Source organism: Enhydra lutris, unplaced genomic scaffold (genome assembly GCF_002288905.1).
Source record: "Enhydra lutris kenyoni isolate GAN:26980312 unplaced genomic scaffold, ASM228890v2 scaffoldscaffold24, whole genome shotgun sequence".
In the NCBI taxonomy this organism is placed as follows: Eukaryota; Metazoa; Chordata; class Mammalia; order Carnivora; family Mustelidae; genus Enhydra; species Enhydra lutris.
Genome location: NW_019154108.1, coordinates 13,902,008 through 13,920,381, shown reverse-complemented (window position 1 = coordinate 13,920,381; position 18,374 = coordinate 13,902,008). Strand labels below are relative to the sequence as shown.

The following is an 18,374-nucleotide window of genomic DNA, read 5'->3' as shown; positions in this document are numbered from 1 at the left end:
AGAAGGGTTACCTTTCTGATATGAAATTTCTTTTGGGTTCACAAAAACAGGATAGCAGCAACTCTTCCGTGTGACGGAAAGCTGGTTCGTTTGTCACTCCTCCTCACAACATTCAGTGGGAGGTACTTCCGCCCAAAAGAAATCACAGTTGCTCTTTGCAGACACTCGGGGCCTGCCTCTTCCTCTAGCACCAGCCATACCAGCTTGTCTTCAGCAAGGAGAAAGAGATAGAACAGACTCTGATAAGCCTGTCATTTAATCCTTTTCCAAAAAGGCAGTTCGGGATCTCTCTTCCTGGACGAGTAGGAGTTGCTTCAGTTTGGGCCTACCTCTTCCTGGAAGCAGAACAAAGAATTGCCCTTTAAATCTAGCTCAACAAAGCAGGCTCGCTATTGCTCCAGACAACCAGGCCAGCATGCCTGACAAGTGCGTGTTCCACTTCCGTAGACCACCTCCTTCAAGTTACTCTCTCTCTTATACCTCCACAAATGTTCTCTGCCTCTCTTTCTCCCTGAGGTGAGATATCTGGATCCAGGGAAGAAGTCATGTGATTGGGACCAAAAAATACCAAGCCATACCATCTGACTCTATGCCACCACTATTATAAGTCTTCCCAGAGAGGAAGCCTATTCTCCAGCTTCCTATGTACTGTCCTTGAGAAAGTGAATGATGGCGAGTCCCAAAGACCTGGAATATTCTGATTCCCATTCCCCCGCCGCTATTATGTTTACAACTTTATTTAGAAAGAACTGACTTCACAGCTTTTGCCATTTAGAACACTTCAGCATAAGGACTTAATATGAAATCCTTAAACTGAGGGGAGGAGACATCAAATACTCCAAAGTCCAAATTACCTAGACTGGTAGAGGTTAATGTTCTGCATTAAATAGGAACAGAAAGTATCAATTTTGTACTCTGATTATGCCTGCCAAAGAACTGAGTCCAAAAAACAAAACAAAACAAAACCCACATAACATATGATAGATGAGGGCAAGAGGGTAGAAATAATACCACAGTTGTTGAGAAAGGTCTAAGAAGTGAGCAAATGTAGGTGTGTCCTAACCTCCTTTCACCTCTCTGTGCTTCTCTCTGGACCTTCAACTCTCCTTTTCCAGTGTAGAGCTGCCTGAGAAATAACCTTTTAATATTTCGTTCTATTTATAATTTTTATAGCCACATAACCACTAAGGGCTATGCTGCTGAGTGGGTACATGGCAGCAACCGAAGTATCTGTTATTACTAGAAAACAAATTATAAGAAAACAGTTAAGTACCAATTTAAGATTTTCACTAACCTTGTCTTCCTACGATGCTAGTTTATCACATTTCAGTTCACTCTGAAAAACAGAAAGTCCATCATACGCTGTGGAGCTTAGAACTAACCCACTACTTCATTCTGTAGGGGAGGGAGTGAGTCTAGAATATTGTTATTTGATTAAGGTAATGTGCTGGTTACTCACAGAGCTAGGACCAGGACCCCACTCTACGGCTTTCATTTTCCACCGTCCTCAGAAAAAGAGCTTGAAATACCCGGCTTCACCATGCAGAGCTTTAGTTATACCAGAGGTTAAACCAACTACTCTCCAGAAGAAGAATGATCCAGCTTATGCCTTGGCCTTTGCAACAGAGCATTCCCTTAGTGAGTCCAAAGAAGATGCTGTAAGGGGTCCCTTGCACAAGTCAAGAGCCAGTACAGTCAGATTTCTCTCTGCTTGGATTCATAAATATGGGCAACCGAATTCAACAAATCATGTAGAGGGTCCTCACATAAGTGTTTTTGGCCATAGCATAAGTATTGTTTATAAATTTTATGTTCTTCAGTATATGCATCATAGGAAAGCAAAACCCGATCATGGTTCACAATGACTGAAATAAGACAGGATAGAAAAAACTTGAGGGTCAAAATACAGCAGAATTTGTAGTTGTTCTAAAATGTTTAAAAGGCAAGTTTAAGTTATCAAGAGTTCAGATATTGTAACAAGTAAGTTGCAAAGTTCTATGTCTCAGAAGTCTTAACTCACGTAATGGTTAAATTGGTAAAATAATGGCATTCTTCGGTGCCTGGGGGACTAGGTTAAGTGACTGCCTTCAGCTCCGGTCAGGATGGAGTCCCACATTGGGCTCCACCTGCTCTTTGGGGAGACTGCTTCTCCCTCTCCCTCTGCCTGCCACTCCCCCTGCTTGTGCTCTCTCTGTCAAATAAGTAAATAAAATCTTTAAAATAAAAAAAAAAAAAAAAAAAATGGGTTTTTTTTTTTTTTTTTTTTTTTTTTACTCTTAGGGAGCTTAACTCTGTTTCCGTGAAACAGAAATGATTGACTTTCATATCCTTTCTTACGATAGGTGGCATTATACTATGTTACTGACCACCTGGTGGAAAAGCTGTCTTACAAAGAGCACCGTAAAATAACAGTCAATGACATTGGCGATTTCACATAAAAATATAAAAATCAAATGAGAGTAGGGACTTGACCAGATGTTTATATATCCATGTTCATAACAGCCAAAAGGTAGGAAACACTCAAATGTCCTATGACAGATGAATGGCTAAACAAAATGTGGTCTCTACATACAGGGCAATATTATTCAGCTTTTAAAAAGGAATGAAATTCTGATATATGCTCTAATATGGATGAACCTTGAAAACATTATGCCAAGTGAAATAAGCCAGATACAAAAAGACAAACATTATAGGGTTCCACTTACATGACAGACCTAGAAGAGTGAAATTCAAAGAGACAGAAAGTAGAAGAGTAGTTATTAGGGGCGCTGGGAGGAAGAGGAATGGGAAGTTACTGTGTAATGGGTGCAGATCTGTTTGGGATAACGAAAAGGTGATGGCTGGATCAAAATGGGAATGTACTTAATGCCACTAAACTGTAAACTTAAAAGTGGTTAAAATGGTCAATTTTATGTTATATGTGTTTTATTTCACTAAAAAAATCAAATGAAAAATATAAAGTGGCAAGTTATGTTTGGGCCCACAGGCTATATGCTCAAAAAAATAAAAATTAAAAACAACAACAAAAAAGCAGGATCACCCAAAGCATTAGAAATACTAGTATTTTAATATACATCATCAAATAAAAACAGACTTGGGTTCACCACCCCCAAAGCCATATCTTACGTGTTTCTTACGATAATAATTCATGTCCATCATGATTATGGATGATGTATTTACATTAAGTTCCAACCACACAGAGAGCGAGGGAATTGAAGCAATGGAACTGTCAACACACGGTCACAGCAGCCATCTGTCGACATTACTGTCCTGAATCCAAGGAACCAGAATCACGTGGCGGGGCTGGGAGCTTCACCTTAGCTGGGAAGTCCTACTTTCATGTCAGAGGGCACTTCTGGAAGGAAGCTCTGCCATGGCTAGCTCTAAGTACTTGCAGATTTCCTACTGGTTCCACACAGGAAGTCATTCTTTGGTCTCACCTGCACAAGTTCCTGTTATGAGGCCAGGGGGGCTGGTGAGCTGAAACCCAGTTCCAGGGAGTGATGTCATCTTGATCACGCTTTGATCCTGGTGACCTGCTCGCCATCCTGGTGTTGTTGCAGTCCTTCATCTGACGTTCAGGTTATAAGGGAACCAGAAGGAAAAGGGGGAGGTAGGAAAACAGAAAAAGAAAAAAATGCTTGCACATTTCCTTTGTTTCACTAAAGCATTTTCTGCTTCCATTTACTTCGGTGGGAGGACCCGGCTGACGGCAGATGGAAGCTGTAGAGATGCTCTTGGAGAAGGAATGGGATCCCACACAGAGCTCAAAAACTCAAAGGATTAAAATATATGGAAGACCTTCATTATTTCTGATGGCTCCTAACTCCGAAAAACTGACTTATTCTTTCTCCTTTGGATAAAGTTTTAAAAACAGACAGTAATGCTTCAAAAACATTTTTAAGCTGTTATAAACAAGGCACAAATGCAGGAGCTATCGTAGCAACATACAGAAATAACAAATACAAATGTTGGGAGAGGTGTAAAACTCGTATTCTTTCTACATCGTGTCACGTAGATTAGGAGGTCAGACCTGGAAATCCCACCACTAAGTAATAAAATAGGATTGCCATTCACTTCTATTTAGATGAGATCCTTTGGTCCTTATTATACCAAATCAAAAACCTAAAATGAAGTTAAGCATAAGAAGCAGCAGAAATTGCTAAAAGTCCAAGAGGAAAGAAGGAGAGGCCTTCCTAAAACAAAGCAAAACAAAAAACTTAAGCCATTAAATGAAAGAGAGATTTCAATTTTTATCACGTTTATTTTATAATCATGATTTCTTAGTCCTTATTAAGCTGATACAATTTGGGGAAGTAAATACTCCCTTCCCTTTTTGTTGCAAATGTACTAGCAGAGGAAGGGGCAACAGATATGAGAGAAAAGGCAACAGGTGTAGGGAGCAGAAAGATGAAGCTGAAGAGAGACAGCAAGTGTTTATATGAACCCTTCCATAGTTAACCAACAAAGCATATGAAGTTGGCAACGTGAGTGTTTTCTTCTCGGTGGGCTTCTGAAAGGATGAAACAATATGGAACCACATTCAGCATACCCTAATTATAAAGTATCATGGTACATGTTTTCTATCAGGCATGATGTATATATTCTTTTTTTCTCACTTTTTAAGCTCCACAGATGACACTATTCATGAAGCGCTTTTAGTGTATTATTCAGCAAATATTAATTATGATCGTATAAGCCAATCTTGCTTAGCAGAAAGTTACTATTAGCTGCCACGTAAAGGTCCTCCTTTCAAGTAACACCTACATGTACACTTGGAGCTTTTAGAGGAAGTTCTTGAAGGGCATTCCTTCTTCCGTTGGGTTTACAACTCATCTGCAACACTAATTGCAGATAAAGATCACACCTTGTCTAAAGGCTTGTATGTAAATGCCCCTTGCAAGTGTAGCCAATATCCTGTCCCGAAAATAACAGTAAAGAAAGTGTTCTCTTTCAGCCTTTTTTCTTCCATTTCCTCTAAAGGTCTTTATCCCAAGGTCTCGGTGCTCCATCGGCGAGTGCGAGGCAGGGCTGCCTCTGTGCTGGGGACGCCTGTCACAGAGAAGGTCGGAATGTGTGCAGAGAACCCTGTCTTATGCTCATCTCATCAGTTCTGCCCAATCCACAGGGGTAAAAAATGGATGAGATTTGATATCTTCAACACCAGCAACTCCAGCACCAAGACGCTCCACAGGATTGAACTGCAAGAGCTACGAAGGAAGGACGTAGTGAGTGATAGGAATCCAAGTGGTGAATCAAAGGAAAACAAAAATATATGAAAGGAAAGAACTGCTCGATTCAACCCTAGTGACAATGGACTTGATGAACAGCCAACTCATGAGATTGCCGTGGAAGGGAGCTATGCCTAACACCACTGTAGCTGTGAGATGGTGGGGGATATTTGAGGTGGCTTTTCAACTGATTTGAAACACGACCTCGAGTAACTCACTTCGGTTCTCTCCAACTCATAGTATAACAGGACAGTTACACCTATCAATGTCCTATTCCAAAGCACATCATGACATTAATTAGATACTGCACCCAAATCTGAGACATCCAGTTACTCCTTTCACGGGCATGCTGAAATAATGTGTCTTGAGATGTTCACGCATCCTCAAATTTTGTTTTAACAGCTTTACTGAGGGATAATTTCTACAGCATAAAATTCATCTGCTGTAAGTATACGATTCAGTGATTCTTAGTAAGTGTAAAAAGTTGTGGAACCATCACACAATCCAGTTTCAGAATACTTTAATCACCCAAAAGTCTCCTCATGCTGTCTGCTTTAATTCTGACTTCTATCGCGCCCTAGGCAAACACTGATCTGCTTTTAGTCTCTATAAATGTGACCTTCCTGGGTATTTCATGTAAATGGACTCATAAAAGATGTTTGCCTTTTGTAGTTGCCTTCTTTCACTTAGCATAATGTTTTTCAGATTCAACCATGTTGTAGCAGTACCAACAGCTTGTTACCTTTTACTTCTGAATAGTATTCCATTTTTCGGAGAGAACATATTTTGTTAATCTGCACCAGTCAACAGGCATGTAGTCTTTCCAGACTGAGGCCATAATGAGCAATACTATTAACATTCACATTTATGTCTTTGTGTAAACATATGTCTTCATTTCTCTCAAGGATATTCCTAGGAGCAAACTGCTGGGTCATGTGGCAAATTTATGTTTAGCTTTTTAAGAAACTGCCAAACCTTTCTAAAGCAGCTGCACCATTTTACAGTCCCACCAGCAATGTATGCGAGTTCCAGTTTAGAAAAACTCACAAATACCTGATACTGTCTATCTCGATTAAAGCCCTTTTGGTGGGTATTACTGGCATCTTATTATGATTTGAATTTGTATTCCCTAGTGAGTAATGATGGTGAGCATCCTTCCATGGCCAAGCCATTCATAGGGCTTCCTTGGTGGATCTTGCCCCCCCCCTTTTTAAATATTTTATCTATTTATTTGACAGAGAGAGATCACAAATAGGCAGAGAGGGGGAGGCTCCCTGATGAGCAGAGAGCCCCATGCGGGATTCTATCCCAGGACCCTGAGATCATGACCTGAGCCGAAGGCAGAAGCTTAACCCACTGAGCCACCCAGGCACCCTCTTTGCCCATTTTATACTGAATTGTCTACTTATTGAGTTATACAAGTTCTTTTTTTTTTTTTTGTAAAGTCTTGATTTTAGGTAATCCCTACACCCAATGTGGGGCTCAAAATTACAACCCCAAGATCAACAATCGTACGCTCTACCAACCTAGCCCTGTAACAGTTCTCTACCCATTCTGAAATCAAGTCCCTATTAGTTACATGATTTGAAATATTTTCTCCCACTCTGTGGCTTGTCTTTTCATTTTCTGATATCTTTTGAAGTATAAAAGTTTTTAATTTTAATGAAGGCCACATTATCAATTGTTATCTTTTATGGATATTTTTGGTGTCATATCTAATAACTCTTTGCCTAACCCCTCAAGAAGATTTTCTCCCATGGTTTCTTCTACAATTTTTAGTTTTAGCTCCCATCTAAACAAGCCTAAGAGCTATTTTGAGTTAATTTTTGGATATGGTATGAAGTAAGGGTCTTAGTTCATTTTGGTTTTAGCATTTATTTGATTTTCCCAGCACCATTTGTTGAAAAGACTATTTTTTCACCATCAAATTCTCTCAGCACCTTTATTGAAAATCAACTGACCATAAATATAAGGGTTTATTTCTGGATACTCAATTCCGTCCCATTGATCTATATGCCTACCTTTGCTCTAATAACACAAGAATTTTCTAGTTTCCTAAGGTGTGGTAAGACTTTCATTTGAGACCTTCCTTCTTTTCTGATATAGTATAGGTGTTTATAAGCCATAAATTTTCCTCAATAACTGACAGCAGCATCTGATAAATTTTTATATATTCTGTGTTTTCATTCCACTAAAAATACTTTCTAGCTTCTCCTGACACTACTTCTTTGACTCATAGGTTACACAGAAATGTGTTATTTAATTTCCAAGTATTTGTGGACTTACCAGATCTCTTTCTGATTTCTAATTAAACTGTTACGATCAGAGTATGTTGTATGATTTTAATCCACCTTTAATACTGAAGCTTGTTGTGTGGTGATCTATCTTGGAGAATGTTCTACATACATGTGATGAGAATGTATTCTGCCATCATTGTTCCATATATGCCAGAGATGTTAGATAATGTTGTTGAAGTCTTCTCAGTATCCTTGCTGATTTTCTATAATTTATCGGGAACAGGGTATTGAAGCTTCCATTTATTATTATCGGATTGCCTATTTTCCCTTCAATTCAGTCATATTTTGCTTCATATGTATAGAGGCTGTTATTAGAGCATATACATTCATTGTTCTATCTTCCTATGTACTGATCATTTGTCACAATGAAGTATTTTAGTTTCTAGTAAGTCTTTTGTCTTCACATCTGTTTTGTCAGGAATTTAATGCAGCCACTTCAGCTCTCTTAGGGTTACTGTCTGCATGATTTACCTTTTCTCATTTTTTTCTTTCAACCTATTTGTATCTTTGAATTTAAGGTGTATCTCTTGTATACAAGATAACTGAACCTTACTTTTTATACAGTTTAATAATAATACTTAATAAAATTCCTTTTGTTTTTGCATATTTAGACATCCATATTGAATTGTAATTATTGATGTGGTGAGTTTAAATTTGCCATTTTGCTATTTGTTTTCTACATCTACTGTCTTTTTTGTTCCTCTTTTATGGCTTTCTTTTGTATCAATACTTTTTACTGTCCTATTTCAGTTCCTCTATTAATTTTCATTTACTATTTTTTTTTTTTTTTTTTAGTGGTTGCTGTAAGGATTACAATATGCATCTTACTTTATCATAATCTACGGGGCACCTGGGTAGCTCAGTCAGTTGAGCATCTGACTCTTGATTTCGACTCAGGTCATGATCTCGGGGTTATAGGATCAAGCCCCACGTTGGGCTCTGCACTGGGCATGAAGCCAATTTGGGATTCTTTCTCTCCCACTCTTCTTTTGCCCCTCCTCCCCTTTCTCTAAAAAAAATTAAAATTTATCACAATCTACTTCAGATTAAGACTAACTTATTTAATTCCAGTGAAATGCAGAAATTCTGCTCTACTATAGCTCCAGTCCTTCTGCCTTTTGTCTGTTATTGTCATATATGTAATATATTACATTTGTATATTATAAACTCAACAGCATGTTATAATTAGTTTCATATAATCTTAGGTCTTTTAGAAGTTGAGAAGAAAAATGAGAAAAAGTAGTCTTTTTCATTGTCTTTCTCACCGACTCATATTTTACCGTTACAGTCTTCTTCACTTCCTCCTACAGATTCAATTTACTATGTGGTGTCATTACTTCCTTTCAGCCTGAAGGACTTCCTGCATTGTTTCTTGCAAGGCAAGTCTAGCAAAGAATTCTGTCTTTATTCAGGAATTTCTTTATTTCGTCTTCATTTTTGAAGGATGATTTTGCTGGATATAGAATTCTTAGTTGATTAACTTCCTTTTGGCACTCTGAATATGTCATTTCACTGTCTTCTGTCTTCCACTGGTATTATTATTATCATTTATCATTATTATTGAAGTATATAATTGACATACAATGTTATATTAGTTTCAGGTGTACAACATATTGATGCAACAATCTGTACTTCACTCAGTGCTTACCACAGTAGATGTAATCACCGTTTGTCACCATACAGTGTTATTATAATATTATTGACTACACTCCCTACCTAGTACTTTTAATCTCCATGACGTACTTATTTTATAGCTGGAAGTGTACACTGTCTTCCATTGTTTTTTTTTGTTTTTTTTTTTTTTTTTAAAGATTTTATTTATTTATTTGAGGGAGAGACAGTGAGAGAGAGCACGAGCAAGGAGAAGGTCAGAGAGAGAAGCAGACTCCCGCGGAGCCGGGAGCCCGATGTGGGACTCGATCCCAGGACTCCAGGATCATGACCTGAGCCGAAGGCAGTCGTCCAACCAACTGAGCCACCCAGGCGTCCCTCTTCCATTGTTTTTGATGAGAAGTCAGACACTAAGGTTTCCTTGTATAAAGTGAGTGGTTTTTCTTTTGCTGCTTTCAAGATTTTCCTCTGTTTTTGTCTTGCAACAATATAACTACGTGTATTTTCCTAATTAAAGTCCATTGAGCATCTTGGATGCCTATCAACATTTTTCATCACATTTAGGGTGTTTTCAGCCATTACTTTTTCAAATACTTTTGCTCCCCCTTCCTCTCTTTCCTTTCCTTCTGGGACTCCCTGGTACATCTGATATTATTATACAGGTTTCTGTAGCCCTGTTCACTTTTCTTTTTTCTGGTCTTTTTTTTCCCTCAGATTTGATCATTTCTATCATTCTATCTTCAAGTTCATTGATTCTTCCCTAATTTATCTCAAATTTGCTATTGAGATGCTCTAATGAATTCTTCCCCCTACTGAATTTCAATTATTAAAACAATAATTAGGGACGCCTGGGTGGCTCAGTTGGTTAAGCAGCTGCCTTCGGCTCAGGTCATGATCCCGGCGTCCTGGGATCGAGTCCCACATCGGGCTCCTTGCTCATCAGGGAGCCTGCTTCTCCCTCTGCCTCTGCCTGCCATTCTGTCTGCCTGTGCTTGCTCTCTCTCCCTCTCTCTCTCTGACAAATAAATAAATAAAATCTTAAAAAAAAAAATAAAACAATAATTATTGTTATTATTGTATTTTTCAACTTGAGAATTCTATTTGGTTCTTTTTAAAAAATATAATTTGTATCTCCTTATTGAGAATTTCTATTTGCTGATTCATTGTTGTACTTTCCTTTAATTCTTTAAACATGGTTTCCTTTAGTTCTTTGAACATATTTACAATAACCACTTTGAAGTCTATTTCATTCAACCTGGGGACATTCAGAGTCAGTTTCTACTGACTGCTTTTTTTCCCTGCATATGAGTCACATTTTTTTGTTTCTGTGTATATCATATATTTGCTGAAGATGGGACATTTTGGATGACATATTCTAGCAACTCTAGAGCCCAACTTTGTTCCCCAAGAAGACTACTATCATTGCTGTTGGTTGGTTTGTTGTTTGGTAACTTATTTCAACTAGATCTGTATATCTACTCCTCCCATCTCTTTGTAACAAGCAGCTGTTGCTATCTCTGTTCATCCTTGTTTCCTTGTGGTTTTTTTTTTTGTTTTGTTTTTGTTTTAGCTTCACTTCCTAGGATCACCCTGTGTGTGCATAGCTTAGTGGCCAATCTGTGACTGAAAGGAGGGTACTTAAACCTCAGCCCCTAAAGCTTCTGTCCTCTATCCATGCGTAGGAGAACACATTAAAATTTTAGGCCACTTACAAATCTCCCCTGGTTTTTTGCTTTCAGCTGGGATCCTTCCCTGCTCCTATACACCGGCATGCAACTTCAGGGTTGGTCCTCATGGCCTGCTTCAATCTGGAAGGAACTTCACACCTGACCAAGCAGAGAAAGGAGAATGGAAGCAACCCAGGCAAAACTGCCACAGAGTCCCACTCTTCTTTCCTTAGGTTTGGCTGTTTTTCAAGTATAAACACTTTTCAGGTTGTTGTATCCCTCCGATCAATTTCCAGAGCACCGAGATAGTTGTTTTCACCAATTCTGTCCAATGTTATAACTTCCTTTCTCAAGAGAGAATGTGCCAACTTCCTCATATGGCTATAGCCATTCAAATTTGAGAATATTCCTATAGTAAACTGAAATATTTAAATGATTTCTTTATATTAATGTTTCTATGTATTCAACCAAAACTTCTGTTTCTTCTCTTTTTACCTTTATTTCTATTTTTTTGTTCATTTATAATTCATTAATTCAATTATTTGTATGAAAAATATCAATTGATTTCCTATTATGTGCCAATCCACTACTTTTTTAGACCTTTTCAACCTCTATCATCAGCAGTTGCCTCACCCTTACATCAGCAGCCCTAGAATGCAACACATCCTTCATCAAATTACTATATATTATGAACCTTCAGCACTGCCCTTCAATAACAATATAAAACATTTATGCGATACTCACTGTGTGCCAGGCATTATTCTAAGTACTTAACATAGTTTAATTGATATAATTCACAACAACTTTATACTAATAGCTACTATTCTATTCTCTCTCTAGACTAGAAAACAGAGACTCACAGAAATTAAGTAACTTATTTAAGATCATACAAGTAGTAAGTAGCAAAGACAAGATGTGAATTTAGCACTGTGGCTCCAGAATCCATGCTCTTCAACATAACATTAGACTGCTTCGTGAGTATGTAATTTTTTGCAAATGCCAAGAATCTACTACTTCACTTTCATATTACCAAATACACAAGAGGGGGGAAGCACATACTTCAAAAGACTGTACTCAATCCTCTCACTTGAAATTACTGTATCTAGCATTCAAAATGACTATTGTTTATTAAAGCTAACTGCTCGAAGAATTTTAATATTAGGTATTGCTAAAAGGTGTTAAGTGAAAAGCCGCTATTATAAAACAAACATTGTTAAGAATAGCCCAAATGGATCAAAACCATTTTCAAAATCTGACAACGCATATCTAGCCACCTGAAATATGGGAGGCATCAAACAATTTAATATAAATTTAAAATATCAAATATTGGTACGAATTAAATATAACTATAGCATATTTTTAGTAGTTTAGCAAACATATGAACGTGGAAAAGTTCTTTCTTCTTTGTTACAATTGGCTTCTCTACCCCTATTCCTTCCAAAACATGACCTCATTAAGAAATTCCAATAAAGATTCCTACTTTGGACTTTGACTAAAGTCAACTTAATTAGTTCATGGACTTTGCTACAAATCTGTAAATATATATCTAGAGGCAAAAGTATAATTGTCTTACCCATGATGATCTTGTTTATCCTGCCATTTTAAATACTATACCAGGCCTCAAGAGAGACCGCACAAAGGTTCTGTGGCTTAAGCAAATGTGTTAGCCGGTGACAGAACCAAAACAGTCACTGCCAACCTCTGTTCTCCTGAAAAATACTCAGGTAATAAAGCTGAGCGATGAAGACACAAAAATTTATTTTGAAGGTTTTTTTTCTCATATAGTATTTTTCAACTAACAAAACAACTGTGTCACAGTTAACTAAATGTACACTGTGAAGTACAGATATACGTGCTCTGAGGAGCTGTAAGCCTCTTTCTTTGAATTGCATTTAAAATATAACTACGTCTACTTTAGCATTCATATGGCTGAGATGACTGAACCATGGGTACAAGGGATTATGAAATCTAGGAAGAAAGCAAGGAGCTGAAAGACCAAAGAGGGGGAAATCTCCCCAAAACAGAATAATTATTTCCATATAAATCATTTTGTGATTTTTTTTTTAAATGACCCCATGACCTGTGAGGTAGTGGAAGAGGAAAGTCAAAATGACAAATTGCTAATCATGCCAAGAGACCCCTTTTCCCTTTCCTGATGATGTTTCCTCAACATGAGTGGTAGTTTCCTTAGGCAGGCCAATGACAGAATGCTGATTTACTACATAATATACATATCTGTATCAGAGGATTTAACATACCTTTAGCCAAGATTCCTTTATACATGATTTCTAATAAAGACAGGAGCAGCAGACCTTTATAAATTATGTAGGGAATTCTATTCTCAATATTATATAATAAGGACCTTAAGGAGGGAAACAAACAAACAAAAAGCATTTGCTAGCTTTCCTCAAATTATTTACCAAAAAAATACTTGGAATTTACCTTGTTGTGCCACAACAAATAAGATGAAATCAAATGAGTAGCTGTCCTTTTTTCCCCTTAGAATGAAACACATTCTATATCTTTGTATTACCTCTTAATCCTTTTGCAAAGTGCTCAAGGGTATTCCCATCTCGTTATTTCCAACCTGGTTATGTTTCTTTATGTTCTACATTCTCTGGGAAAATTTAATCTTCCTAAAGCACAACTCTAATCCTTTCATTCTTCTGCACAAAAACTCCAAACATCTTTTTTTTTTTTTTTTTTACTGAATTAAGTATGATCACTCTTTCCTGGTGACTGATAACAGAAACCCTTAAGAGAACTCCAACTTACCTTTCCACACCCGTCTACTACTATTACTCATTCCTATATTCATCCCTCCACTCCAGATAAACCAAACTTTTGATTTCCTAATTTGAGTCTTTGGGACTCCTTCCCTCATTGAAGCTGTTCATTCTGCCACGTTATTCCCCCCACATCCCACCTTGTCATGCCAAAGTTCTAGGGCTCCACAAAAATAACATCCACTCCACAAAAACTTTCCTAATACTATCACTGCACCAACTAGAACCCCTCCTTATCTTGACTTGCCACAGTAGTTTTTAAGCCTCTGACGTCTTTGATCCAATCCATCTATTATACTTAGGCGCATGGCTTACAGCACTATGTCTTACACATATTCGTGCATGTATTTGTTGAATGAAACCCAAATCACTCTTCAAGAGAATACTAGGTAATTCTCTTCTTAATAATATGTTCTCCTCTCCCCCTTTCTTTGTCTTTTTTTTTTATTTTGTTTTTTTCTGATTAAAAAAAATAATTCAGGTTTCTTGAAACAAAAATATCAGTTCTTGATCTTTCTTCAAATAACCCTTCCCTTTACATTTCTCATAAAATTATAAGGATCCTAGGCCTGACAATTCTTGCTGATTTGCTGTGAGCCTATCATACCCCAATGCTGATAACCCTCAGTATACTCACCAAAACTCACTATTCAAAACTAGAGGAGCATTTTAAATGTGAGCAATCTATTTAAGAAGCTCACTGGAGTTCCAAGCCCACCTCTGGGATACTGAACTTTAATTAGTAATAGTCTCTTTCTTTAAAGCCACCAAAAATGCACTGACATCAATACATCAGCGCCCAAGTTCCAACGATGGATGAAGCCAGGAGTAATCTAACTCGGCAAGGTTTTCTAAGACCACTTTTCTCCAAAGCAACCTGAGTAACCTATTCCCAAGTTTTTGAATAGGAATTAGAGATTGAAAATATCCAGCCAAAAAAAAAAAAAGAAAAAAAGCCATCATACATGGTTACAAAATATAAGAGCAGAAATAGAGCCGCTCCAGACAAGCTAAAAACAATACTTAAATCTCACACCTTCACAAATATATGAAATTGACTAAACATTAGCCTGGATTTTGGGGTGGGGGGAGACTTAAACACCAATAAGCTTTAACTGTTCTCTCTGACCCCACTAATACTTAAATAACAGCAGAAGCTTAACCATACACAGTACCAGTTCTGAATTAGTAATGAATCTTTCTTGCCCCAAACTAATTTCTTTAAGGTTTTATAACTATGGACTCGGCTAATTTGCATGGCTGATATACTTGGCGAGTAGGTCAATTAAGTTACCTGTTGTATGAGTGAGCGAGCCTCTTCAGAGACACATTCTGGCATGTTCAAAGTAGTGTGAGTATTTATTCCTGCTGGATGGCACTCAACCAGAGTCTGAAATAATCAATCAGGTACACTTCTTATCCCAAATAACATCATTTACTGTTCTATCACAAGATTTATGGACGGCAAGTACAGAAAGCTCAAAACCATCTTAACTAGAGGTGCAGTAATCAACACAGTGTCTCTCTCCTAAGTAGTTCAGGCCAAGGGCGACGAGAGTATAGGACTTCGAACTGAAATGAAGGCAATCATCAAAATCACACCAGAAGCTTCTGCTGCTGGCCCTTTCCCCTTAGTTATACAGGGAATGGCTCATAATAAAAAAACCTTATATTACACACAGAAATTTAAAAAGGGACTTGGTATCTCTGAATTTTTAATGTTCTTAAAAACCTTCTAAGTTTAGAACTGGTTAATAATAACACCTTATATATTTATAGCACTTCATGATTTAGTTGTACGTGTAAGTGATCTGTAATAATCCACAACAATCTTAAGAGTTCAGTAGTACCTACATATTCAAGGTAGATGACTACTTACAAAAGTAGGACTGTTCATTTCCTCTGTTATCTTCCCAGGAGGCAATGTGCACAATACTATTAGAGTCTATTAACCTCAAACATCCTACTTAAAAGTTATTGATCAGAAAGAGTATAAATTCTGTCCTTAAGCTAGAACAAATAGGAAAAATTTACAGTATTGAGAAAAAAGGCAATGCTACCTTTTATATCTACATTAATTTTCTAAAATGAGAATTCCTTCCTGCTTCCCAGCAAGATGTTTAAAACATCCAGAGAATTCTAATACATCCTTACATGAACATTACAGATTTAATGCTGTTAAAACTGAATCACAGAAAATGAAGAGAAAGAATGTTTAGTAATATGTCTATGTACTAAAGTTATGATATAACAGAATTATATTATTCAATGTAATACTTTTTTTTAAAACATCTGGAATCTAGATAAACTTGCCTTTTTCTGCCTTAAAAAAAAAAAAAAATCAAAGGTTTTCCTATTTAGTCCCTGATCTAAAAACTAAAGGCAAAGGCTAAATGTTCTCAATTTGAAATCAAGGTAGCATCTGGGTAAACTTATTAAATGTCCAGGTCACTGCTTACCTTGCCAGTGAGAAGTTCAAAGAGGACAGCACCCAAACTCCACCAATCACAGGCTTCTGTTTCTTCTGTGATTGCTCCAACCTCTAAACACACCAAAAAAGGTTGATATTAAAATTCCAAAGGTCAATTCAACTTTCAAAATTAACATGTATTAGCAAGGTGACCTTTTTAATGCTGAGAGAGCATATACTAAATACTACAGGGCTTTCAAAATTCCTGAAAGTTACTTATCCCCTTTGGTCACCTACTGTGGTTGCATTTTTTTTTTTTTTATGCAGTCATATATTAAACTGAGACATTTGTTCTTTAGTTGATAGAGGGACACCTTCAAGAAGCTACACTTAAAAGTTCTATGAATCTACTAGATCAGCATTTTGCTTAATTTTTCAAATTCAAGAAAGTACAGCCAATGCTACCTTGGGTCATTTTTTGTTTTAGAAATAAAGACTCTAGGTTCAGAAGGAACTTCAAAAATTATTTAAACCAGTAATTATCCTTTTAATTACAGATTAGAAGCCAGAGAAGTGAAATGCCTTGTCCAATGTCATACAGTAAATCAGCAGCAGAACTAAAACGTGATTTATAATACCACCTCTCTCCTATATAATCAATTGTTTTCAACTAAAGGAGGAGCATGTGAAATGCAAACTTACCCATTTTGATATTTAGAAGTACAGATATGTTGTTTTAAGCCCTAACTGAAACTACTGGCTAAGATAAGAGTGTTTAGAATATCTACAAATTACAGTCTTATCTGCCTTAGCCCTATCTTTCACCAGCCTGAGTTCCCGAAATGCAATATGAGTTTTCAGGTGTCATTTTCCAGGTTTCTCCGCAAATCAGCAACACTCCTCATTTTACCAGTTCTGAGGCTTTTAGCCCCTACATCTGTTTGATGCTTTCCTGTCCTTCCCTAACGGCATTCGATTAGTCGCTAAGCCTGTCAATGTCGAACCCTTCACTTCCATTTGGCTGACACCACACACTCAATATTTGGGTGGAGGGTAACCCACAACTCATACAAATAAAGCTCAAAAGTTTTGAAGGAGTTAGGTCAGAAATTGGAAATAACTGAAGTGGTGCTCACGTGCCCAGCCTTTTAACCAATACTTCGTACAAGTACCGCATAGAAGAACCATAAAACTCAGAAATGAGCTTGAGGTTTAAGCCTTGGAGCAAAGGTCAGGTGGACCAGAAAAAGAAAACAGAGCCCTTCCTACGGAAATACTGAAATTCCTCCTACTCGGTATTATCTTCCAGATCCTGGCACCTACCCTCTTCTGGAACTCAAGCGGCCTATGAAGAAGTACTTCTCTCCACACCAGCCCCTACCCAGTCTTTCTTCCCAGGATGTGCTCAGGGCCAAATCACAACCTCCATTCTCTAACGAGCTGCTCTCACCCAGATGGTAAAAAGAAAACATAGATTTTAACCACTCAAACTACTGTGTGAATGACTAAAAGTCTCCTAAGCCTGTTGATGTCATGTACATTTGTAAAGAAGCAGCTTGTTTGAAAAACTGAGACCTAACAATGGAGATTTAATTATATATACATTGTAAATATATCTGTGTGTGTGTATGTGTATGTATGTATGCATACACACACACATCAGTAAGATGGAATATTACTACATAAGCATTTTAAGTGATATATAAAGTTTAAGTAGGTAAGTAAATGGATATACTAAATTAAAAAACAAGGCATAAAACAAGAGAATTCTAATTTTAGAAGTACGTATTTTTAAAAAAGACTGGTGGGAAAAGATGACAAAATATTTTAGTGATGTGCTCTGAGGGGATAACATGTTTATTTCCATCCCTATACTTAGGAACCTACATGCATAGCTAAGCGGTGCGTTTTAAACAGATCGCAAGAAAACATGAAAACATCCAGGTGTGCTGGAGCAGGAAGGTGAAGCTATGCTGGCCAATCCTCCCTAAGAGTCCGCCGCCATCCTTTCTCCACAGCATAAATGTATTACATATGAGAAAGCGCAACGCAGGCTGGAAATCAGGAGGCCTGGGTGAAGGGCCCTGAGGAATCCACTTGATCTCATGTATAACAGAAGGCTGCAAAAGGGTTACATCCGAGGGCCTCTTGGTTAACTTTAGCTCTAACTTCTATGATTTTGATACTCAAGGATTTCCTAAAATAGTGACTCTCTTGAAGGACAACTCTTTGGGAGCTCTCAAAGTACTTATGCTGCCCTTCCCAGGTTTAAATTCACTGCCCCCACCACCTTCTTGACCTCCTCGTAGAGAGGCACTGTCACCTTCAAAAATGTGCTCTAAAAACTTTAGGAAGGGTCTAAGTTCTTAGAA

The 18,374-nt window shown here is 37.5% G+C and overlaps 1 protein-coding gene across 5 annotated transcripts in view; it reads right to left on the bottom strand.

The window, feature by feature from the left end:
• Nucleotides 1–3,054: 3,054 nt before the first annotated feature.
• LOC111150798 (ribosomal protein S6 kinase C1) overlaps nt 3,055–18,374 on the bottom strand; it is a 178,508-nt gene continuing 163,188 nt past the window's right edge. For all 5 annotated transcript variants that reach the window (XM_022508403.1, XM_022508405.1, XM_022508406.1 and 2 more), the window contains 3 exons: nt 16,052–16,134; nt 14,887–14,982; nt 3,055–5,210 (listed from right to left, as the gene is read on the bottom strand). In XM_022508403.1, coding sequence (XP_022364111.1) covers nt 5,100–5,210; nt 14,887–14,982; nt 16,052–16,134 — 290 coding nt within the window. In that variant the 3' untranslated portion in view covers nt 3,055–5,099. The remainder of the gene's footprint in view (nt 5,211–14,886; nt 14,983–16,051; nt 16,135–18,374) is intronic.